The 24,954-nt window shown below is 38.4% G+C and overlaps 1 protein-coding gene across 6 annotated transcripts; it reads right to left on the bottom strand.

Moving 5' to 3' along the window:
- Nucleotides 1-362: 362 nt before the first annotated feature.
- Nucleotides 363-17,426, bottom strand: LOC126593357 (uncharacterized). 6 transcript variants are annotated; one of them, XM_050259401.1, is made up of 21 exons: nt 17,159-17,409; nt 16,795-16,857; nt 16,620-16,692; nt 16,229-16,351; nt 15,782-15,951; nt 10,120-10,269; nt 9,644-9,787; nt 9,076-9,136; nt 8,372-8,685; nt 7,400-7,531; nt 6,547-6,666; nt 6,205-6,291; nt 5,924-6,046; nt 5,375-5,495; nt 5,149-5,274; nt 4,361-4,495; nt 3,781-3,932; nt 3,453-3,593; nt 1,771-2,094; nt 1,109-1,250; nt 363-713 (listed from the first exon to the last, which is right to left on the bottom strand). In XM_050259401.1, exons 2-20 carry the CDS (start codon nt 16,849-16,851, stop codon nt 1,140-1,142), a joined length of 2,664 nt encoding a protein of 887 aa, XP_050115358.1. In that variant the 5' UTR covers nt 16,852-16,857; nt 17,159-17,409; the 3' UTR covers nt 363-713; nt 1,109-1,139. The 6 variants fall into 6 exon arrangements, 5 of the variants coding, with proteins under 5 accessions (XP_050115358.1, XP_050115357.1, XP_050115360.1 ...); XM_050259400.1 differs by having other exon boundaries at nt 1,121-1,250; nt 17,159-17,407; XM_050259403.1 differs by lacking the exon at nt 1,771-2,094 and having other exon boundaries at nt 1,121-1,250; nt 17,159-17,426.
- Between the last annotated feature and the right edge of the window lie 7,528 nt (nt 17,427-24,954).

The raw sequence follows: 24,954 nt of genomic DNA on the forward strand, positions 1-24,954 counted from the left end.
GTCAATCACTTAATTAATTAGATGAATAATGAGTTACATTTCATACAAACACAAATTTCCGAGTCAATGAAAACTAAAGAGTTTAAGTGTTAAACATTTAACAAGCCAGTTCAGGGTCTCGGCATCTTTGTAATCCTAGCCAAAGGTTGCAAGCTTCCCTTGGTTCCACCTTGAAACACAAATCATAAAGTCCGACATAATAACAAGCAATTAAACCCGTAAGGCGTAAGAAAGCTGACTAGGAGAATCTTTTAGAGTAGTGCACCGTCGACTGACCCTTGATCTTCTAAGAACGATTCAGGAGATGGCGAGAGAGAGCATGCTTGTCGGGACACAAAAGATGTGAAGTATGAGAAGTTCAGTTGATTAACCATACTCATCTTCTATTTTGATTTTGAGATAGTTTATAAATCATACTCTATCTTTCTACAACAAAATTGGACACCCAACATAGCCAGATATATGATGGAGACACTACTTTAGCTTCATACCCCCAAAACCCGAAAAATATGCTGCATGTTTGAGACTCTTTTCTTCTTTTGCTTTTCCGACGGCCATGGGAGATGTTCACTCAGTCCGGGCCTTCGAGTACCTAAGCTGAACCAAGTCAAGGATTGACGACCAACATCAAGCTACAAGCCGTACTCTAGCTACTGGATCTGGACCGTATGTTCTACTTAAACTCCTTGTACTTCCACCATAGTTGCGTATTCCTGCAACAAACGGAATCAGATGCAGCGGATACTTATAGCTGTCCCGAAAAGAAGTGGTTAAACTGTTTCTCTAAAATTGGTCATTCGCTAATCGTTATCCCAAATGTCTTCCGAGTGTGATTTTAAAGCTACAAGGGCTAACGCACAGTCCAGAGCCATATACTTTCGTCTCCCCCCTCCCACTAGATTGTGTACACAAGATATCAACTTCTGAATAGTCCTACACACTTTCATCTCTTTATTTATTTATTTGAGAGAGAGAGAGGGGAGGAGGAGAAGAGGAGGGAAGTGGGGGCCAGGGGAGGGGGGGGGGTGTGGGTGGTTTAAAAACAAAGCGGATTATTAGGGCCCTACACAAATGAATCCTAAAGATGGTTATGAAGAAGAAGACTCACAACGTAGGTTACCTCAGGTTGCAACGTTCTTCTAGACTGACTGCATCTCACCGTGCAGTGTATTTATTACATTCTGTAGTCTACCACGTGCACATTGCACCTTGTGCTTTTCTTCAATCGTCATGCTGATTTCCTCTGATGACTGCATAAATAAAGTAGAACTAAATTAAAGATCGCCCTTTGTTTTCTGAAAAAACAAAACAAAGATCTCAACATGAAGCGCACATGTAAGAGTTGAGTGCGTGGAAAAAAACCAAATCAAACCAACAAATTACACCTGGGACGAAAATTTCCAGTTGTAAAGTAGTTACATCTGGAGTGACAGATCAATTAGAATATCAAAGACTTTTCAATCCATAACGCTCTTCAAATTGCAATTTATATATTTTTGGCCATTGCCCCATACATCACTACGTATATCAATCCTTTCATCCACTGCATGCAGTACATACCATATGTGTACATGTACATGTTGACTAGACATTGCACTGCAGTTACTCTCTTTTTAAACATTTATATTTTATAATAATTGGAATTATCACGGGAATGGATCAAATGATCAAATTCAAATGAGGACGAGCTTCAGGTATGCTGTAAGGGGAAAAAAAATTCAAGATTCTCTGAATATGCAGGGTTATGCCTGAGGGTGCAAATGAAAATACCTCTAATAACCTGATGCCTTCCATGATATAGTCAATCTCCGCCTTGAACAAAGATTTGATTTGGCAGATTTTGTCATCCATATGCATCAATTGAAGCAGGAAAACGACTGCATCTACCATACTTGAAATGTCAGCTGCGTAGTGGGTATGATCACCAGTTACATGCGGCAAACTACTTTCAGTTATCCATGACCCCAACGTATTCAATACAAGATTCAGAAGTTCGTGACTTTTATCAAACAAGACAAAGCAAGGGATGAGATAATAACGACATGAACTTGAAGAAATGGAAACGGTGGTCTTCTTGTCATCTTCAACAATGCACTGCATCAGAAGGCAGAAACTTGAGAAACGGTAAAACTGAAACAAGGCCGAAGGACCTTCATTGTTTGAAATAGAATACCATGCACTAGAGTGTCATGCAACAATTTAAAAGTTCATGAAGAGGGGGCACAAAAAATTTAAAACAATACTACACGTCTACAAAAACACATAGAAAGTATTAGACCAAGATATCTGCGAAATGTTCCCTATATTGATAATTATTAAAAAGACATATATAGACATCCCTTCCAAAGCCCCATCCTCCAGACCAGCAGTAGTATGAGATTGCAAACAAAATTATATTTTGTTGGCTTTTTATTAGAGGACATGATATTTAAAGATTCCAATCCATCGATTCTTGTGTCACAACGTGCAACTACGGAAGTATGACACAGTAACTAGCAACTTACCACACATAGATGCATTTATACTTCATAGAGGTTCCTATTGGAAAACACAACAATTTAAAATGAGCCTGTAAAGCAAAATGTCTTTGTTGATGCCTTTTCTCTTTGCCAGGGATAATGAGTCAATTATTATACATGCATGAATTACTCTCTCTCTTTGTTAGAAAGATATTAAACGTACCGAGGCCAGCCTAAACCTAATCCATTATCCTCATTTTGGTTACATTTGCAGGCAGCATACCGTGGCCAGCCTAATCCCAATCCCACCCTTGACAACTAGTTGCATGATATTAATGCTGCCTTGCATCTTCATTAATACTAAAAATCTAATTAATAAAGGAAACATAAACAAAATCCTGATTAACTAGTGAAAAAAAAAAGAAACCAAATCCTTGTGGGACAAGGAAAGATAAAGTTATCCAAAACTAAAACTTTACTTAAAATCTTAAAACTCAAGCCTCTTTTCTTTGAAATGTAATCGAGCCACTAACAATGACTTGTTACTTTTTCCTACTTCCAGATATTATTCTTGAATGCATAAGCATTATTCTTTCTTAATTTGTAGCACCCTCATTTCTTTGATTTTCTCCACTTTAATTGACCCCTATCTTGTCCTACATCAATAACAGATATCAAATCTGAGCATCCCGTGAAAAAACTTATTTTCATGGAAAAGACAAATTTACATATGAGCAGCAGAGAATAACAGAATCAATACAACAACAACAACAACAAAGCCTTTTCCCACTAAGTGGGGTCGGCTATTGAATAACAGAATCAATAAATATTGAATTTCAGAAACGAAAAACACTGGAATCCTCTCAGTGGAACATATTCCAAACTAAGTTAGAAGACACAAGCAAGTAAAAAAATGGTGTTTTGGGGGGGGGGGGGGGGGGGGGGGGGTAGGGGGTTAAGGCAGATGCTCTCCAAACAAGAAATGAAAGTTACCTGCACAACGTCAATCAGATACCGTGGAAGGATATTGCCTAGGCTTATAAAAGCTCTTTGGGAAATTATTGTGGTATTAGAGTCCAGTGTAATAAGCGTCCTAAGCATAGCACAAACGTTGTCTAGAGGAGGATTTTGAGACTGAAATATGTACAAAAATCAGAATCAGGAAAAATAGAAAACCTGTAACTTTCAGAAAAAAAACGTAGCAACGCACAGTAAGTTGACAAAGTTAAGAAGATGAAGTTATAAAATAATAAGTTAAGAAGATATTAATGTAAAGAAAAGTAGAAAAACACAATAAGATGAAGTTATCTAGTCAACTCACCATCTGATCGAGTATAATTTTCTCTAGCATCTGCAAAACAAGAGTATTATCACCCATCTGTGACAGGCATGAGCAGACAATTCGGCTGAGTGACTTAAAAGTCCCTCGATTCGAGATATTCACATCACTCTCTCTAACAGGAACGATATTTTCTGCCATGATGAAGCCATTTTAGGTTTGGAACCCAACAAATTGCAATAGAAATTATGCATTTAATTAATAAATTGGTTCTCTAGTAATAATAATATGAAGGCATCAGATCTTTTGGCAGCAAAAATAATAAATACCTATAAATAGTCAAGGGCAGGAACTTTCTATCCCAAAATCTCAGAGTAAGATAATATGCTAGATAATTTTTGTTCTGAAGCAGCCCTTTAAAACATAAGTTGACAAAGTCTTACACTTGCAATGTAGTTACCTTATTAAGATAAAGCATGAAAAACGATAAATCATTTGAAAGTCATCATATTAGTAGAAAATTAGAAATTTGAAAGTCATCATAAGATGTCAACCGTTACAAATAGAAATTACACATACTAATACAAACCATGAAGAGGAGAAGAAATTCTGTCAGACATACCTGGGAAAACTCTGAAACGGGAGAGCAAAGTGATCAAGCAACTAATGTGATCAACAATCTGAATATGCCCAGATTTATAAGCTGAATTCAGGACCTCTATGGTTCGAAATAATACATATTGTTCCAGATCAGGACCTGCAATGAACAGCAAAGAGATAGAAATGTCACTTAAACAATCCCAATTTGCAAATAACTTGTCACACTTCAACGATGTTCACACATCACTGGAAAGCAGAAGAGAGAACATTCATCATTACTTCATATTGTTACCATATAACATCAATCAGAATCACCCTTTGATGTTTAATGGCACGTCTAACCCCCTATATATTTGGATTTAATCACTTAACAAATGACAGTTACATTAAGACATGAATGGCAAGCATCTATGTTCCAGTTGAAGGAAAATTACTATCATTCAACCACAAAATGATGCAACAAAATGTTTCTGCATCAGATTTTAAAATGACATATTCTTTCTAATGAAGAAACTGATGAAGATAGGAATTTTTTCCCGATTCTTGTAGTAAAAGATAACTCTACCAACAAAACTACTGTGCAGAAAGGAACATATCTGGTACCCATGTGACTTTAACCCAGAATACTTTTGGAATCCCAAGGTTCCTTTATAATTGATATAACAGAAACAAGAATAGCTTGCATATTAATGGCACGCATGAGACATTAAAAAAGTCAAAATAACATCTATAGGGAACTTTGTACAGCATGCCAAACCTAAGCTGTCAAATCCATACAGAATCTAACCAAGGCAGACATGAATAACTTACATAGGCAACAGTAAGCTATTGACTTCAGCAAAAGTGGACCCAAATTAGAGATATAACAGAGGCAGGAAAGAGAAAGTTCTTGAGAATCTCTGGGAAGCCTTACAAAGGGACCATATGATACATTTCCTGCAAGAACAAGAGGCAGAATCATAAGAAACCAAGTTTTCTGCTGATGGATGATTGATCCACAAAAAAAAATACTAGTGTCTATTGAATGGGCTCTTACCATCATCTTGACTAATGCCAAAAAATTCTTCAAGTGACAATTGCATGTTGTCATATTCCCATGCAAAGGAAGAGTTCACTAAAGCACGTTGTCCCAGGCGAAGTAGAAGGTGCAGCACAACCTGAAGAAACATGCAATAAAAATCAGAACTAATGGGGTGAAAAAGCATAGCCCTATGGGCTTCAGTCTCAAATGATTTTAATAATTACTCTCTTTCTCAATTACTGTGGGATTTGTTAGCAGCAGTAAAGTGAGTTAGGTCTAACTATTGTTGCTGTAGCCAAATCCTATTGAGAGTTTTTCTTGTTTCTTGTAAATGGTGGATTTCTTATCCACTTCAGTGTATTTCTCTTTTCTTTTATAAAATGTTTGTTTCTTCTCAAAAAAAAAAAAATGATAAAGACTGCCTATGGAGAAAAACAAAGACGATAAATAATGACAATAATATTGAATAACGTCCTAACACAGAGATACAAGATGCAAAACCTACTGTCTAGATTCTTCTGTGTCAATACTACTGTCTGTCTTACGAGGTTAAAAAAATCTTACCTGGGAATAGTATGGGTTTTTATCACCCAGCAGGATAACCAACACAGGAAGCTCTCTTATCCAGGTAATCTGAAAGTCTAATATCTCGGGAATACTCGGATCCAGGTACAGCATATCTTGTCTCTACGATGTGTAGAAAATATATCAAAATTCAATTTGAGAGAGAGAGAGAGAGAGAGAGAGAGAGAGAGATGAGTCTAATTTCTTGCTACCACAGGTATACTAAAAGGAAAGAAAAAACTTGGAGAAATTGCAAGCAGGAGGTATAGAGTCAAGCTTACGGGAACTAGCAGCTCCTCTAGTACGGAAAGACAAGCCAACTTTAAAGGGGATACAGGATTGCAGTCCTTGAATGCCTCACTAAAAGCCTGCATTTAATGATATATATAGGTAACATCATTTTCAGAAGTTAAAAGACATAAATCATTTAATACCCCACTACAATGGTTTGTGTAAATTGGGAACCTCTAATTGTTTTAGAACCAAATCTAGAGTTACACAACCATTGAAGTACTTAAAGAAAAGAGTCAAGACAATCTTGTAAGGAAAAAGGAATTCGGTTGACATAACTCTGCTGATGATAAACTCTTGGAATGTAAAATAGTTTTAAGCACAGCTCATACCTGAAGAAGGCGAGACTTCCAGTCATCTGCCACTTGAGAAACAAGTTTTGGAACAAAAGGAAGAAGTGAAATTAAATGCTTCTCCCAGACTTCCTTACCAGAAAGCGTGTCATTGCATACCTGTAAAGTAACAAGTTTCCAACATTTTAAAAGAAGCTTTACAGAAAGTATTAGAAATGTAACCTAAAACATACAGTAAAAAACTATTAAATACAGTAACTAAAATTGAATGAAATTTTCTTTTATAAATAACCACCATGGCAAGTTCTAGAGCATAAATATTTTCTTCAAAATTTGATGCTGCAAGTAACAACCTATCAATTACATTATTCTATTGAACATAATATGTCTTAATTTCTAGGAAAACTACATCAAGCACCCACCAGTATTTGAGCCCCAAACTATCATGGCAAAATGTAGATCATAAACTTCTTTTTACTTTCAAAAGGTGATGGCTGTGGAACAACAATCCATCGTTTACATTATTATATTGAAGACATTATTTTAATACACTTTGTTCAAGGCAAATTACATCAAGCACCAACCAGTATTTGCACCCCAAATTAACCCCCATCTTTGTGATTAAGGGGAAGATGTGCCATGAGCCCTGAAGGCCATCATCGACGTTATTAATACACATAAGCAGAATGCAAATCAATTTTTTTTGTCAATATATGAGATTATTTTATATTTCAATTCATTGAATAGAAACAATCAAATTACTATGCTATTATACTTATAACTGCTTATCACACCTAAATCAGTACTTTTAAGAAATACAGAGCATATGATGCAGAAATTTGAACAGCATGAATGCAACTTCATACTAAAACATTATGGTAGACGAACCAACCTTTCCAAGCAGAGAATCTTCCAGAAATGCTAAAACTTTCTCAAATAAAGCAGGAGGAGGGCAGATCCATTTGCTTAAGTGCAAAAATATTTCTGTCATCACAGTGTTCAATACAAAATATTTAACATCATCCTGTCAAACAGAAATAGAAAAGGACCGATTCAAGTTAAAAAGAGAACTTGTAATACTGGCAACAAAAGACCCTCATAAAATGTGAAATGAGTTACTACACACACACACACACACACACATCTACAGCTAAGAATGTGCTTCGCATAGTAGACATCCCTTTCTAAGATATTTGGTGCCCATATAGCACCTGCCCAGATCCTAAAGTTTGAAATTTCCCCCCAAGAAAAAACTCTAGTATAGAATTCTTACTATACACTCGGGTTTCAAGAATGTAAGAGCTGCCAAGGGGTTGGCCTGATATAATCCATAGAACAGGACAGACTAATGGAAACATGACCTTCTATGAAAATGTCAAGATGTTCAGATACCATTAGATAGTAATGAAAACTCCAAAATACTGAATCGAAATTGCAAGACATACAAGAAATATCTTAGGTGAACAAAACAGAACAGAAATTGAAAGAAATGCAAGAAATATCTAAGATGGACAAAAAATAAAATGTGAAGGTCAAATACACATTATTCATTGCATTCGTACATAACTTTATACCAATTTTATTCAAAGTATAATATATCATTATCAATGAAATAACAAGGGTCCAAAAAAATGGAATATATCAATGAAAATATTGACAAAAATAATAATGGAAATTTTGACACAAAAATATAAATATAAAATATCAAGCAACACTGTAGGCTTCCATGCTTACTAGAGTATTAAAACAGAAAGACCATAGAAAGGATGCAAAATAAAGTGAGACCAATCAAGAGACTCTTAAAGAAGTCATTTTGCAGAAACAATGATGAGTTTAAAAGTTATATTAAGGTTATAACTTATACCTTTTCTGAAAGTTGATTTCTCATGTTCAGGGGAAACAAAACTTGCAAAAACTTCTTCACTAGCGTCACAGAGATAGTATCACACATAGTCACACCATGCCCCCCTTGAGAAGGTTGTGATTCTAGTTTACCCTCATCAGTCATATACAAGAAGAATTTGACTGCAAGGTTTATGCTGTTAAGTATGGACATCATACAATCAAATGATTGTGTATTAAGAAGAGAGCCAGTCTGAACTTCCGGAATAAAATCTTGGAAACAATTTACTAGAACTGGGACAAGGTCTTTTAGTTTCGGGATGATGATTGAACATCCTACAAAAGAAAGCAAGATGATGATAGGTCAATATGAAAATGAAAAAGGGTATTAAATAATTGGAAGTTCTTGAATTGCGGAATGCTTGTCCCACTAAACCGCAACTTATAAACACAATCTAAGTAACAAGCAAATATTATCAGAGTGAATTTTGATTTCTCCTGCTGTGAGAACGCTGCCAACTGCAAGGCATTTGAAACTAAGAAGTACAGACTAATAAAATTACATAACCAAAATAAGTATTATCATTCCAAAGTTCAGGAACTTCAACTATCAAACTCATATTGATCTATGTCGTGATATGAGCCATGACTAGACACATGGTGCCTGCCATCAGTAGAACATAATTGATAATGATGTATAAACACATGCTCCAATGTATCACATACCAGCAGATTTTGCAGGTACATCAGGCTCAAAAGCATGCAGTCTCCCTTGTCCAGCACCATTCTATTAAGTAAAAGGAAAGGTATTACAAAACTATTTCATCAATAAGGCAAGAGACTAAAAGCAGTAACTCAGAACAGTGTCTTCCTGATGCAATTATATGCCTAGATAGTTTTTTTTTCCTTTCATTTGGCCTCTGATCACCACTATAACCCAAAAAAAAAAAAACTCTCCCATTCAAAAATTGTTCGTCCAGCTTCAGAAGTCAGATATCCGAGTATGAATAAAAACAAATTTATTTTCAAAACTTTCACATGTGTAGTCGAGGCTACTTTTCATGGCTTTCTGACTGACACATGCTTTGCACCCCTCGTCTAAACTAACTAAGTATAGGAAAATGATGATTATAATAACAACAATAACAAAATTTAACAGCAAAGTTTCAACAATAATGTGCAATGAAAGAATACAGCTGGAAGGTACAAGATAACAAGCAGGCTCATGCTGCACGATACAAACAATGAAAGAAAACATGCAAACCCTCCGGATTTTAAGAAAACTTAAAAAAACCTTTTCACATGAGCCAGCTTCTCTCGTGTTACATGGCAAAAGCGACAAGCATGGTTCCAGGCCAGCAAGAGCAGTCTTGAGCTTGCCCTTGTCCTCTAAAAAAAACTGGTTCCTCTGCAGAATATCCTCAAAGCTTTGAAGAATCTGTCAATGAAGCAACTGTTAAAACAACCTTAAAAGTTATCTTTAAACACAAAAGAGAGTGGTAACACTGAAAATTCGAGTTCATCTAATATTTAGATTCATTAACCACACAGACAGACTAAACCATAAGCAATTGATAGGAAATAACACAGTGGAAAATATAAAGGCAACCATACAAACAGGCTCACACACCCGCCAGGGTTAAAGATTCGATCAAGAATATCTGAGTACAGGAATAACATGTCTAGTGGGATAAAGAAAGAAGATGACAAGTAACCTAAAGCTCAACATCTACACTGCATACAACCTTTTACAGCACAATCTTAGGATACCTTTTCAGCATTCAAGAAGAAGGAAGGTGGATGGTATTGGATAGCAAGCTCCAAAAATTTGAAAGCCATCAACCGAACATCGATTGCTAAATGTGTCATTGCATTAAATATATAGGCCATCATCAAGGAAATCAACAGCTCTTGATTATCCTGGACAAGAAAAGAAGGGAAAAAATGTCACATTAAACTCATTGGCAAAAGAAAATTCAAAGAACTTAGCGAAGAAGGCTTTGGTGTATTTAACACAATACGTTGAAATGAAGGAAAGCTTATTTATTGATATCCCCGATAAGCTACAAATATGTACATATACATGAGTCAAAATAAACACACAAGAGGGAGCCTTCACAAAGGTTGCTTAGGAGAAGTCTCAGCAGTCGGTAGAGCCCCAGAAAGAGAAGGCACCGGAGGGGAATCATTTGGAGCCTCAGTACTGGACAGAACCCTAGAAGGAGGAGGCATCAGAGGTTGATCATTTGGAGCTTCATTACGCGGTACAGCCCCAGAAGACGAAGGCAATAAATGCCTTTGGAACAAACCCACAAATCTCTGATGATCAAGTAAAACCTGACCATCAGTTTCCTTCATCTGGTCAAGCTTCCTCTTCATGTTTGTAGCATAGTCATGTGCGAGCCGGTGCAACTGTTTATTCTCCTGTTTGAGACCTCTAATCTCCTGTTTGAGACTCATCACTTCAGCCGCCAATGATTCAACTTGGCGGGTTCGAGCAAATAGGCGTTGGGCCATATTAGACACAGAACCTGCACACTGAACACTGAGAGCCAGCGAATCCTTAACAGCTAACTCATCAGACCGTTTGGAAAGTAGTCTGTTATCTTTGGGAGTGAGAAGGTTCCTAGCCACCACAGCAGCGGTCATATCATTCTTCATCACGGAATCCCCAACGGTAAGAGGACCAGTAGTGGAGACGAAGGATGGGCGCCATATGTTGTCTGGAGAAGGCGGGGCTGCCTCTTCAACAAGGTTCAAGTCAAAACGACGGTCGGAGGGGCCAGACATTTTCAAAGGTGTTGAAGAGAGAAGAGGTCGGACAAATCAAGATCTTAGAAGTGCAAGAATGAAGCTTCTACTGGTGGAGATTCAAGTGTGCTTTGGAACTTAATGCCAGCCCCTATAAAAATCTGCACTCGACGGAGCTTCAGAAATCGAAGAGGCGCCTGCTCAGAAATCGAAGAGGCGTTTGCTTTCTCAAAAGCTGGGCTGCTTAGAGATCACGAGGGTTGATCTCAGAAATCGAAGAGGGGTTTGCTTTCTCAAAAGTTGGGCTGCTCAAAGACCACGAAGGCTGATCTCAGAAATCGAAGAAATGCTCGCTTTCTCAAAAGCTGGGTTCCCCAGAGACCACGAGGGCCGATCTCAGAAATCGAAGAGGCACCTACTTTTCCAGCCTTGTCAGCACCTGTCACACGCACACTCAGCTTTGCGGAAATTATGGGCATTCTGTCGAAGACTTCTGGGGAAGTAGAAAACACATGAATCTTACTGTTCAATCACCCACTTCCCACACGCAACAATAGCTCATGGGTACCACAGAAAACTTTGCCAAAGTTCTCTGCCAAAGTTGAGCACGTGAAGCTTGTAGCTCCCACTACATCGCTCTGACCAAGAAGGGTAAAAGAATAGCAAAGAAACAGCACTAACAAAGTTTAGACCCATAAATTTTGAAGGTCTAGCTACCATATTATTACCCACAAGGGTAAAGGAACAGTACCACTGCTGGATAATTGGAAAGTCCCTGTGTGTCAACCTCTGTGCTTCGTGGCAAGGTAGACTAGCAAACATGCCCAACCTTTACTCACATTCGAGAAAACACTCCCAATAAGATTGCTTGCTCCAAAAGCCAGACTCCCAACATGACTACTTTCTTAAAAATCGAAGAGAGGGTAAAGGAACAGCACCATTGCTGGATAATTGGAAAGTCCCTGTGTGTCAACCTCTGTGCTTCGTGGCAAGGTAGACTAGCAAACATGCCCAACCTTTACTCACATTCGAGAAAACACTCCCAACAAGATTGCTTGCTCCAAAATCGAAGAGGCACCGCCCTCCGAATCTCGAGAGCTAGACTCCCAACATGATTACTTTCTCAAAAATCGAAGAGACACTGCTCCCCGAATCTTCGAGAGCCAGACCCCCAGCATGATTGCTTTCTCAAAAATCGATGAGGCATCGTTCTTCGAATCAATCGAAGAGGCGCTCACTTTCTCAAAAGTTGGGCTGCTCAGAGACCACGAGGGCCGATCTCAGAAATTGAAGTGGCACCTACTTTTCTAGCCTTGTCAGCACCTGTCACACGCACACTCAGCTTTGCAGAAATTATGGGCATTCTGTCGAAGACTTCTGGTGAAGTAGAAAGCACATGAATCTTACTGTTCAAGCACCCACTTCCCACACGCAACAATAGCTCATGGGTACCACAGATAACTTTGCCAAAGTTCTCTGCCAAAGTTGAGCACGTGAAGCTTGCAGCTCCCACTACATCGCTCTGACCAAGAAAGGGAAAAGAATAGCAAAGAAACAGCACTAACAAAGTTTAGACACATAAATTTTGAAGCTCTAGCTACCATATTATTACCCACAAGGGTAAAGGAACAGTACCACTGCTGGATAATTGGAATGTCCCTGTGTGTCAACCTCTGTGCTTCGTGGCAAGGTAGACTAGCAAACATGCCCAACCTTTACTCACATTCGAGAAAACACTCCCAACAAGATTGCTTGCTCCAAAATCGAAGAGGCACCGTCCTCCGAATCTCGAGAGCCAGACTCCCAACATGACTACTTTCTCAAAATCGATGAGAGGGTAAAGGAACAGTACCATTGCTGGATAATTGGAAAGTCCCTGTGTGTCAACCTTTGTGCTTCGTGGCAAGGTAGACTAGCAAACATGCCCAACCTTTACTCACATTCGAGACAACACTCCCAACAAGATTGCTTGCTCCAAAATCGAAGAGACACCGCCCTCCGAATCTCGAGAGCCAGACTCCCAACATGATTACTTCCTCAAAAATCGAAGAGACACTGCTCTCCGAATCTCGAGAGCCAGACCCCCAACATGATTGCTTTCTCAAAAATCGAAGAGGCATCGTTCTCCGAATCTCGAGAGCCAGATACCACAGACCACTTTTTCAAAGTGCTCTGACAGAGTTAAAACATGTGAAACTGGCAGCTCCCACTACCGTGCTATGACCAAGCAGGGTAAAGGAATAGCATTACTAATTGTTAGGGAGACTCCTATATATGTCAACCTCCATCCCCAACGAACAGGCAGACCTACAAAAATGCTCAACCCTTCATCATATCTGAGAGGGCACTCCCAACGAAACCTTTCGAAATATTCAGCTTTCTTTCCCCCCGATAATACCTCTGCAAACAAGCTATACTAGAGCAAGAATATCTCATATCATCAGGGTTAAAAGCAAGAGTATCCCATATCATGCTTTTTCCCTGTCTTTTCCTTTGGCCTTGTTTTTACCTGCAAGACAAGAAGAAAGAGAGCAATCAGTCAGCACTTGGAATCAAGCTTCCAGCCAGGAACTGACTGCCTGGAACCGCTTACCTGATTACTTACCTGGCATTGCTCTCGAGTACTCATCTTCAACATCTTATGTTTCCAGGGAAGATTCCGCATCTGCTTGAGGAACAGATAGGGCAAGTGCGAAGGATACAAGGAAGCATGTGGAGACAAGCGTAACAGCACACGTGCCGATACATCCATTACTCTGTCAAAAGCAAAAGTATCCCATATCAGCAGGGTGGAACGTACTCTAGATTTGATGGACTTGTTTTGACCCTCAAATTCTTCAGTCGGCCTTATACTCTGGAGGAAACCAGAAAACCCTCCAGCTCAGTTCAAGAATAAGCCTGTGGAAAGTTACTTCTTCAAAAGCAAAAGTATCTCATATCATCTCTTCTCATTTTTCTTCTCTTTATCCTTCATGATGCTGCAAGATGGGGAGAAGGTGAACAATCAGTCGGAGCTTTGATTGCTTACCTTGTCTGTCACCTCTTTCAGCAGACCCCCTAGCTCGGCGACTTGGGGGACTCCTACTACATGGTTTGTATCGCGCTTGACCAAGCCTGAAACTACAAGTAAGCTTCAAGTGAAATTGATACATTACCTTGTGCATCTCCACCAGTTAAAGATACCACCCCTGGATGGAGGAAGAGTACTTCCAGAGAAGATGCCACATCTACCTATGAGACAGATAAGGCAAGTCAAGACGACACCACACTCCGATACTTAGAAGTTTTGTATTACGAGATCATTCTCCCACAATATTTCCTAATGTCATTTGTACTAAATCATTCACTTGTACTCACTAAAGGAGAGCTTGAACCTATGTACTTGTGTAAACCCTTCACAATTAATGAGAACTCTTCTATTCCGTGGACGTAGCTAATCTGGGTGAACCACGTACATCTTGTGTTTGCTTTCCTATCTCTATCCATTTATATACTTATCCACACTAATGACCGGAGCAATCTAGCGAAGATCACAAAAAGCGACCGTTTTTGCTACCTAGGATCTATCTTGCAAGAGAACGGAGAATTAGATGGAGATCTCAACCATAGAATACGAGCTGGATGGATGAAGTGTAAGAATGCATCCGGCGTGTTGTGTGACCGTCGTAGGCCACTGAAGCTCAAGGGAAAATTTTATAGGACGACAATAAGGCCAGCGATGTTGTATGGCACAGAATGTTGGGCGGTGAAGCATCAACACGTACACAAAATGGGTGTAGCGGAGATGAGGATGCTTCGTGGGATGTGTGGGCACACGAGAAAGGATAAGATTGGGAATGAGGATATCCGAGGTAAAGTAGGAGTAGCCGAAATTGTAGGAAAGATGAGAGAAAATCGGCTCCGGTGATTTGGACATGTGCAAAGAAGGCCGAATGACGCTCCGGTTCGAAGATGTGACTACGGGACAGAGGTTCAGGGCCGAAGGGGTAGAGGAAGACCTAGGAAAACTTTGGAAGAGACTCTAAGAAAAGACTTAGAGTACTTGGATCTAACGGAGGACATGACACAAAACCGAGCGCAATGGCGTTCTAGGATTCATATAGCCGACCCCACTTAGTGGGAAAAGGCTTTGTTGTTGTTGTTGTTGTTGTAAACTCATTGGCTATAATCACCACCAAACTTAATGATAATAATAGAGAGATAATGACAACAAAATCTCAAAACAATGTTACACTTAGATGAATCCATAAATACAATAAAAGCAGTGTAGATGTGAAACTACAAAATTGTTCTATTGTACGGAAGATGCATAACATTAAGAAAAAGTGAAAACTAGGAAGGAAAAAAGAATAAGCCCTTCAAAGATAATTTATGTCAATTTCTATGAAAGAGACAGAATTAATTCCATTTCCCCCCCACCCCCCCAGCTAGGAATGGCTTTGCACATCCAGAAGTATGGCCTGGCAGTTTAATTTAGTGCAATGCATGTCAACAATTGAATAAAATTTGGCATATAAGACACATGTATCGTGAAACAATTAAGAGAAAACTAGTGTAATTAACAACCCAAAAGTTTCTTGAACTGCAAATAATAAAAAATAATCGTCCTTGTTTCGCATTAATACATATAATTCACAACAGGTTTTTACCTTGCTGCATTCAGACAAGAATAAAAAATTACCTCCTTACAGCCAGGTAAAATTACTGACTTAAAAAGTTGATATAGCGTATCTCGAACCAGCCTATCGTCATCGCCAATGCGTTCACGCAGCTTTTCAACAACAGCGTACTTGTGCAACCTCAACTCTTCTGGATACCTAAGGAGTAAATCCTTCATACCCAATAATGCATCTTCAGAGAGAAATAACGGTAAGATTATTTGATATATACTATACGGTACAAAATATCAATAATGGGAAACAACTTCCTAGACAACATAATTATTGAGAAGGTCGTAACTTCTTCAAATTTAACACATTAAAACCCAAATCAATGTGCAGAAATACATGATCAACGCTCAAGGTAATCTATTTCAGGTTAAAAATAGATTAATTCTCATATTTTGGAAGATACTATAAGGCTATAAGCATTTTCATTAAGAAAATATTTTAAAATAACATTAAAATACCTTTACGAACTTTCGGGTTGTAATGAGATGTTTGCTGAAGAAGTTCTTTCAATGTTAAACCTTTCTTGTTCACTGCTAATCCTGCCTTCTCCGATGCCACACTCTGCTCGGGAAGAACAATTGCTGCTCATAGCAATCATTATTTAGTACTCATTAAGAAACTAGTTCACTATGACATTTGACATCAAAATGGAAGCACATAGGCTACAAAAAGTATTTCAAACAATCAAGAGAATACAAACTCTCATCCTCAATTATTCTTGTCACCCCCAAACAAACTTATTTTAAAACGATGACAGAATTTTCCTTTCAATGAATTAACGAAAAACGACACAGAGAGTACAAAAAGTAATATCAACTCATGAATTTAAGAACAGATTAAAGTCAAAACCTTTGGACTTAATTTCAGTATTCGTAGCGTTCTTTGGTGGCGGCAACTTTCTGCCAATCTTTCGCTTTATTTTCTGCAAAAATTACAAAAGAAAATAAACATCAAATGCAAACAAAGTTTTCAGATGTTGAACTTCCCAAAGCAAAATGCATTCAAAACCGGAAATATCGATTACTTTGAAGTCGATGCCGCGCTTTTGCTGCTTCTTTGCCGGAGCCTTGGAGCGTGCCATTTATATCTACAGCATACACACGATAAAACGATCTTATTAAGTTTCTGAACAGACTAATTACTTTGTTTATTGTATGAAATACAATTCAATTGACGAAATTAAAGGCTCTGCGATCATATCAGTTATTATCAAATGGCAATGCGGCGCCGTTTTCAGGCCTTAGCCAGCTATTAAGAACAAAAACTCCAGAAGCAGTAAACTAAACCAGCTCTCCGTTTGACAGCTGAGAAAATTTGGGGAAGTAAAAGGAAAATATCAACTCTAAAAAATTAAAGAGAACTAATTGTTTCTCTCTTCCTTTGCGTACCTTTTTCTCGGCAACCAAACAGCGGAATGGTAACAGTAAACTGTAGTCTTCGAAGTGCCAAGCAATGAAGTTGAAGGAGGAGGAGAAGGAAAGAGAAGGTCAAGGAACGAGAAAGTGACAGTCACGGCGGCCAGGAATAATTGCAGACCGTATTGAGAGGGAAGGGGGAGTTTTGAGGAGCGGCGTCTATTTTATTATTTGCTCATTTCAATTGTAAATAACTTATTTTTATCCTAAAAATTTTATAATCGAAATTTTTTTAAATTCTTAAAATTACTCAAATATTATTTTTATAATCAAATTTTGATTCAAATAAAGTTTTGTACGAATATGTTTTTTACATTGATATTTTAGTATAAAAAAATCGACTAAATCATAAAATAAAGAACGTAATTTAATATTAAATTTGTTATTTAAGATATTCGAATTTAAATCTTTTTATTTTTCGGTTTTTGCATTTCATATGTCACGGTCCCTCTTTTGAACCAGTTGGGTTTCGGTTTTCATCTTAAAAAATTCCCTTCCGATTTCGGTTTCTACCTTGAGAAATCTGTCCGGTTCGGTTTTTCCTTGTAAGAACCAATGTGGATTCGGTTGTTTTTTTTCGGTTTTTACCCTGAATCTGTCTCAGTCCTCCTCTTGTACACATTTTTTTCGGTTTTACCTCGAAAAGAATCGGTTCTGTTTCGGTTTTTATATTAATTAACCGCTCAGGTTTCGGTTTTTACCCTTTCATTTTCTCAGTGTCAGTCTCTCTAATCGACCAGTTGAGGTCCGGCCTCCAAAACCCAGATCACACGGACGACTTCATTTGACGCCGGAAACTTGTCGGATTCCGTCGTATGCGGTGGTCTTGCGGAAGAGAGCTAGAGAGGACTGCGGGTAAAACACGTTATTTTCGAAAGTAAGTGAGGGCAATACTGAAAGTTTCATTGAAACGGGGCTCTGGGTACGCAGACGACAAAATGATCCAGAACACCGCCTAGTGCCATAGACGACGATGCAGCAGCAGCAACAACCGCAAACAACGACCCAGAACTCCACGCCGGCGCAGCCTCCCTCTGCGGGGTCTACCACGGCGGATGCGCCACCAACACCGACCCTCCTCTCATTTTCATTCTCTCACATCCTCAACCTCTCTCTATTCTCTCTTTATGCGGGGTCTTCATGCACTGATCTTACCGGTCCACCACCATGAAAATTCAAATAGAGAGATAGATGGGGTGGCCGCAGAAGGGTTTTCGTGGCGGAAGTGTCTGGCGTGAGGTTTTGGAGAAGAAGAGTTCTTTTTCTATAAAAATTCGATCTCGTTTCGGATTTATTTTCGGTATTTACCCTTTATCTGTCTCAATTCCTTCCCTTAAATTGCTTTGGTTTCGGTTTTTACCTTCAATGGACACGCTCGGTTTCGGTTTTTACCTAAGAAAACCAGTTCGGTAACGCTCGATTTCGGTTTTTACCTTCAACGAACGCGCTCGGTTTCGGTTTTTACCTAAGAAAACCGGTTCGGTTTCGGTTTTTACCTTCAATGGACACGCTCGATTTCGGTTTTTACCCTAAGAAACCGGTTCGGTTTTGGTTTTTACCTTCAGTGAGCAGGTACGATTTCGGTTTTTACCTTAAATTATTTTGTATGAGAAGTGTGAACAGAAAAGTCAGAGTCGGCTACTCGGCATGTTCAGTTTTAAACGCGTTCTGTGGATGAATGAACTTTCGTGGTCCAAACTCTGCCTTTTACTCGGAACTCGGTTTCTTTGTTTTACAACACCTTCAGATCAAAGCACTACATTATAATATTATGTTTATATATATATATGTGTGTGTGTGTGTGTGTGTGTGTGCATGCATGTATACATATGTTTATATATTCTTGCTGGATATATATGGTGCTGGCCACGAGTGAGTGAATTTAGAGCTGCAGCTGCTTGTGCAAAAATTGCAATCTCAGTGAATTTAATCGAAACCCACTACCGAGTCCATGGCGGAGAGCAATGGCGAAAGAGTATATACGAAAACAAAAACTTAAAATTGTTTTTAGTTTTCATCTTGTGTTATTCTATATACATTTCTTAAATCAGCCCCTTTCATTCTTCTTTTATTCGTCACTTTCGCTCCCGAAAGATATCCCTCTAGTTTATTACAGAAGCATTTAGAACTTGATTTATGAGAAGAAAAGCTTAAAAATAGAAAAATTTAGTAACAAGCTCCAACCCAGATATCCAAATGACAAATGGATAGCATGTGCTGGCCGCCACTCGAAAGTGACGAAAGCCATGAATATATAAATTTGCAGGAACATGAAGGAACCGGTAATCCAAAAATCATGCAAAAAACAATAATCACAAGGAATATACAAACACTAAGAGGCAATAATAATAATCCTAATTAAACATGAACAAAATAGAATGTCCAACTGTCACAAAATCCAAAATAAAAGATGTACGAATATATCCAGAGCATACCACTAAACTGAAATACTAGTGAAAGGTAAGACATCAAGTTACAATGATTCATAAAAGAAAGCTGTTTGTACCATACTTAGGGCTTCCGTATTTAGATCTCGTATAAATACTCGGGGGACTTAAATGTACTTATGTAATAAAGGAAGAGGCAAATATGTAATAAGTGAGGAGCCCTTATTCTATAAAAGGACTCCTCACTCTCCTCATTAGGGGAGGCCAACTCTTAGGCCTAAAGCCCCCTCACCCTCTCACATCCCCTCTCACATTACAGAGGTTCTCTCCCTCACAATCCTCTCAGAGAAATACAATATCAGTGTGGACGTAACCCAAACATTGGGGTGAACCACGATACATCTTGTGTTATTTACTTTCTTGCAGATTCACGGTCGGATTTACGTTGTTCCAAGACCCCTCCGGTTTTGTGCATCAACATTTGACCCCTTCGGAAAGTGAGGGAAACCATGATACATTATGTACCATATATTGGGCCTCAATTGGGCCTCATGAAAAATAATTGGGGGACTCTAGCCCATTATTTATGTATTGAGGAGCGAGCCCTTATTCTATAAAATGAACCCCCTCACTTTCATTAGAGAGCACCCATTATTCATGTACTAAGGAGCAAGTCCTTATTTTATAAAAGGGATTCCCTCACCTTCATTAGAGAGCATCGCCGCCTGCTGAGCAACCGCCTCGCCGCGAGCATCAACTCTAACCCATTATTTATGTATTGAAGAGCGAGCCCTTATTTTATAAAAGGGAATCCATCACTTTCATTATAGAACACCCATTATTGTACTGAGGAGCGAACCCTTATTTTATAAAAGGGACTCCCTCACTTCCATTAGAGAGTATTGTCGCCAGCTGAGCAACCGCCTCGCCACGAGCGTCAACTCTGACCCATTATTCATGTATTGAGGAGCGAGCTCTTATTCTATAAAAGGGACTCCCTCACCATCATTACAGAGCATCGCCGCCTACTGAGCAACCGCCTCGCCGCGAGCATCAACTCTAGCCCATATTTATGTATTAAGGAGCGAGCCCTTATTCTATAAAAGGGACTCCCTCACCTTCATAGCCACAAGCCGAGCCAACCAAAGCAACATAAGCTACAAGCCGAGCAGCATCGCAACATGTGCTACTTCTAGTTGAGCATCATTTCAAATTGAGCACCGCCTCATATCGAGTATCAGTCCTAGACGACATCTAGTTACTTCGGCCCACACATGGACTGAATTTCAAGTCTTTAGCCAAAAGACTCTCTTGACTGAAGACTTGGGGAACTACTGTTTGTACCATACTTATGGTCTCCGTATTTAGATTTCGTATAAATACTCGGGGGACTTAAATGTACTTATGTAATAAAGGAAGGGGCAAATATGTAATAACTAATAATAAGAAAACCATTTTCTTTCTGAACATATTAACCCCCTGTTTTGAAAACGTATATAATACTACATATAGGTTTTTCTAAAACTCTAACATGCCAAAAATGTTCGTAGCAATAAAATCATCTTTAAAAGTGGTATTGAAATGCCCAAGGGAAAAACCCAAGAATCTCATAAATCCAAAACAATGGTATACTTAACTAGGGGTATCATAGTCGTTCAAAGGTGAAGCTGTACGATACTGGGTTATGCCAGTGAAGAAACATGGTAGGCCTCATCACCTGAAGTTGTACGACTCTGGGTTACGCCATAGAAGAAATATAAAACACACCGACACTAGCCGTGGCTAATAAAGCTGTCTGACACTGGTTTCGCCAATGAAGCTAAGGGCATGTCATAAACGAACAGGTCCGATTTTGGTTATATCTTTTCGATTTTTGCCCTTAATCTGTCTATCCTTCCTTGAACTTATGCAGTTTCAGCTTTTCCCTTATAAAAAAGGGTCCGATTTCGGTTTTGTGTTTTCCTTTTCGTACCTTTTCGCGGCAACCAAACAAAGTAATGAAAACAGTAAACCAATGTAGCTTTTCGCCGACCATAATTAAAAGAGTAATTTTAACTAAAAAAATGCCGAAAATAAAGAATAATTAAAAACAAAAGAAAATTGGGGGTTTTGGCAAAACCTAGGGTTTCTAAATCTCATTTTCGTCTTCATTTGTCATTTCGATTTTAGAGCCCAATTAATAAAATTAAGGTTTTTGCTTATCTCAATAAAGGACATAAAATGAGTACTTCTTTGGGGGAGTTTAGTAACTCAGAAGAGTGTAGAAATTACTTCTTTTACCGTCGAATTAGGAAGGAAGAAATGGTTGTAGATTTAAAAAAGATGAAGCATAGAAAAGCAATGGGCCTAGATGATATACCGATCGAAATGTGGAAAGTCTTGGGAAAGACGGGTATAGCATGGCTCACAAACGTTTTCAATAGGATTTTGAAAATGAAGAATATGCCAAATGAATGGCGAAAGAGCACTTTGGTGCCTATCTACAAGAATAAGGGCGACATACAAAATTGCATGAATTATAAGGGTATTAAGCTAATGAGTCATACAATGAAGCTCTGGGAGAGAGTTATTGAGCATAGACTGAGGCAAGAAACACGGGTCTCGGACAACCAATTCGGGTTCATGCCAGGGTGCTCAACCATGGATGCAATATATCTCTTACGAAGATTAATGGAAATATTTAGAGATATGAAAAAGGTTTTACACATGGTCTTTATAGATTTGGAAAAAGCGTATAATAGGATCCCAAGAGACATTATTTGGAGGATTTTAGAGAAGAAATGAGTACGAGTAGCATATATCCAAGCTATAAAGGATATGTATGATGGAGCAAATACTAGTGTAAGGACTCATGAAGGACAAACCGAAAGCTTCCCCATAACTGTAGAGTTACATCAAGGCTCATCTTTAAGTCTTTACCTTTTTGTATTGGTAGTGGATGAGTTAACGTGACATATTAAAGATGATATTTCTTGGTGTATGCTTTTCCCAGATGATATAGTGTTGATAGATGAAACTCAGGAATGGGTAAATGCGAAGCTTAACATGTGGAGAGAAGTGTTGGAATCTAAAAGTCTTCGCCTAAATTAGTCAAAGATAGAATATATGGAGTGCAAGTTTAGTGCAAATAAAGGTCAAATGAGTTAAGGGTGAGGATCGAGGACCAGGAAGTACCAAAGAGCAACCGTTTTCGCTACCTAGGATCTATCTTGCAAAAGAACGAAAAATTAGATGGAGACCTCAACCATAGAATACAAGCTGGATGGATGGAGTTAAAGAGTGCAACGAAGACTTACTGACGCTCCGATTAGAAAATGCGACTACATGACAGATGTCCAGGCTCGAAGAGGTAGAGGAAGACTTAGGAAGACTTTGGATGAGACTTTAAGAAAAGACTTAGAGTACTTGGATCTAATGGAAGACATGACACAGAACTGAGAGTAATGACGTTCTATGATTCATATAGCCGACACCACTTAATGGGAAAATACTTTGTTGTTGTTGTTGTTGTAGGGTTTTGCCTATCAATTTATAGTTTGATTAACAACAAATTTGAAAATTTTGAAGGTGCAGATTCTGTTAATGGATAACAATGAATTGAAGATGAAACCTTTCAATTCTGGTTACTGAATTTTTACCATGCAGAATCGGAACGGTTTTGGGTTTTTGCCCTTCGAATGTTTGTCTGAACCGGTTCGATTTTGGTTCTCATCTTAAAAATTCCCCTCCAATTTCAGTTTCTACCTTAAGAAATCTGTCCAATTTTGGTGTTACCTTAGGCCATCTCCAATCGAGAGCTGGTCAGATGGCTCGTTTTAGCCCTCTGGCTCTCCAAGATATTAATATTTTAATGAACAGTACATGACTATATTTGTCTCCGTCTCCAACCGAGGGCCAAAGGGTCATAGGGCTCGTTTTAGCCCTGTCACAAAAAACCGTCTCCAACCGAGGGTCAAGGGACCAAACATAATTTATTATTTAAATTTAAAAACTACAACAACTTAAATTTAAAAACTACAACTTAAATTTAAAAACTACAACTTAAATTTAAAAACGACAAGTTTAATTTAAAACTACAAATTAAATTTAAAAACAACATTAACTTAAATTTAAAAACTATAACAACTTAAATTTAATATCCATAATCAACATCATCTTCATCATCCGCCATTGTAGGAGTATAGACAGAGGTAAACAACTGCTGCCGAGTCATAAATTTTTTTCCTATCAAAATAGGCCTTACTCATTGGAGTGTAATTCGAAGTGTTCCTTTCCATATTCTTATCATCCATCTCTTCTTGTATTTGTTTGGCCCATACTTCATGCCTACACTTCATTTCTTCAACCTCAAGGGCATTTTGCTCAGTCATTAATCGCAATGAGGCTGCCACTTCATGTTGAGCAGCGTAATCATCATTTGGCTTGCCATTTTCCTTCAACTTTCACTCTTTGTTTCGTCACATAGCCCTAGGTATGGAACCTTGACCCGAAGACGGATTTTCTACCCTTGTTTGTTGAATGGTAGGACATCCATCTTCATCCATATCTGCAGTTGATGATGCAGTTCCGAACACCAACGTAGGAGCTCTATGTGGTGGATCTTCAAATAACACCCACCGTTTACAAATTTCCCAACAACTGTGAAAACTGAAAGGGTTTCGAGCTGCTATCCATATACAATTCCTTCGTTTGGTGTACCTAGAAAAAAATTAAAAGAAATTAATTTATGAAATTAAATGTAATATAATTAAATATTTAAAATAAATTGTGAAAACACTTACTTTATCGTAGTAATTAGCGCCGCTTTCATGTCTACTTGGCGCTGCTAACAATGCTTGATGTCATTTGTTCAAACTTGGCTGAAGATGTTTCTTCCATCTTGAAGAACAACTCTTGTGGTTTTGGATATTCAGCGGAGTGGTGTCTTCACAAAACACTAAGTATTTTTTGGACACACGAGTCCAAACACCGTCATTTGTTTGACAATTCCCCCTCACACTATCTTCTGACACCCATCTATAGACCTTGCAAAGAGCTTCATCTTCTTTTTGGCTCCAAGCCCTACCTTTCATTGTAGACGAAGCCATTTGAAAATTATTGAAAAAATTGAAGGATAGATTTTTGAAGGGGAAAGAAATATGAGAATTGAAATGGTGAAAATTTTGTGAAGAATGGTGAATGAATGGTTTATGTATTTATAGGAAAAAAATTCTATTTAAAAAAATAAAATTGGTCCAAAAAAAAAAATTTGAATCCAACGGTAACTAACGGCTAGCTGACATCAGTTAGTCGTTGGATTCAAATTTTCTTTAAGCAATCTTGTCGGTTATAACCGACAGGATTGTTGTGAATTTCTGGCCAGCCCTTTGGCCCTTTCAGATT

This window comes from Malus sylvestris, chromosome 12 (genome assembly GCF_916048215.2).
Source record: "Malus sylvestris chromosome 12, drMalSylv7.2, whole genome shotgun sequence".
Taxonomy (NCBI): domain Eukaryota; kingdom Viridiplantae; phylum Streptophyta; class Magnoliopsida; order Rosales; family Rosaceae; genus Malus; species Malus sylvestris.

What these genes read in the sequence shown, in the direction of transcription:
- LOC126593357 (XM_050259401.1), bottom strand. Translation starts at nt 16,851, where the DNA reads ATGGCACGCTCCAAGGCTCCGGCAAAGAAGCAGCAAAAGCGCGGCATC. An exon ending in AAGCTGGCTCATGTGAAAAG is followed by an intron (nt 9,137 to 9,643) that starts GTTTTTTTAAGT and finishes TTTACTTAATAG; the next exon opens with AATGGTGCTGGACAAGGGAG. An exon ending in TGGCATTAGTCAAGATGATG is followed by an intron (nt 5,275 to 5,374) that starts GTAAGAGCCCAT and finishes TTGTTCTTGCAG; the next exon opens with GAAATGTATCATATGGTCCC.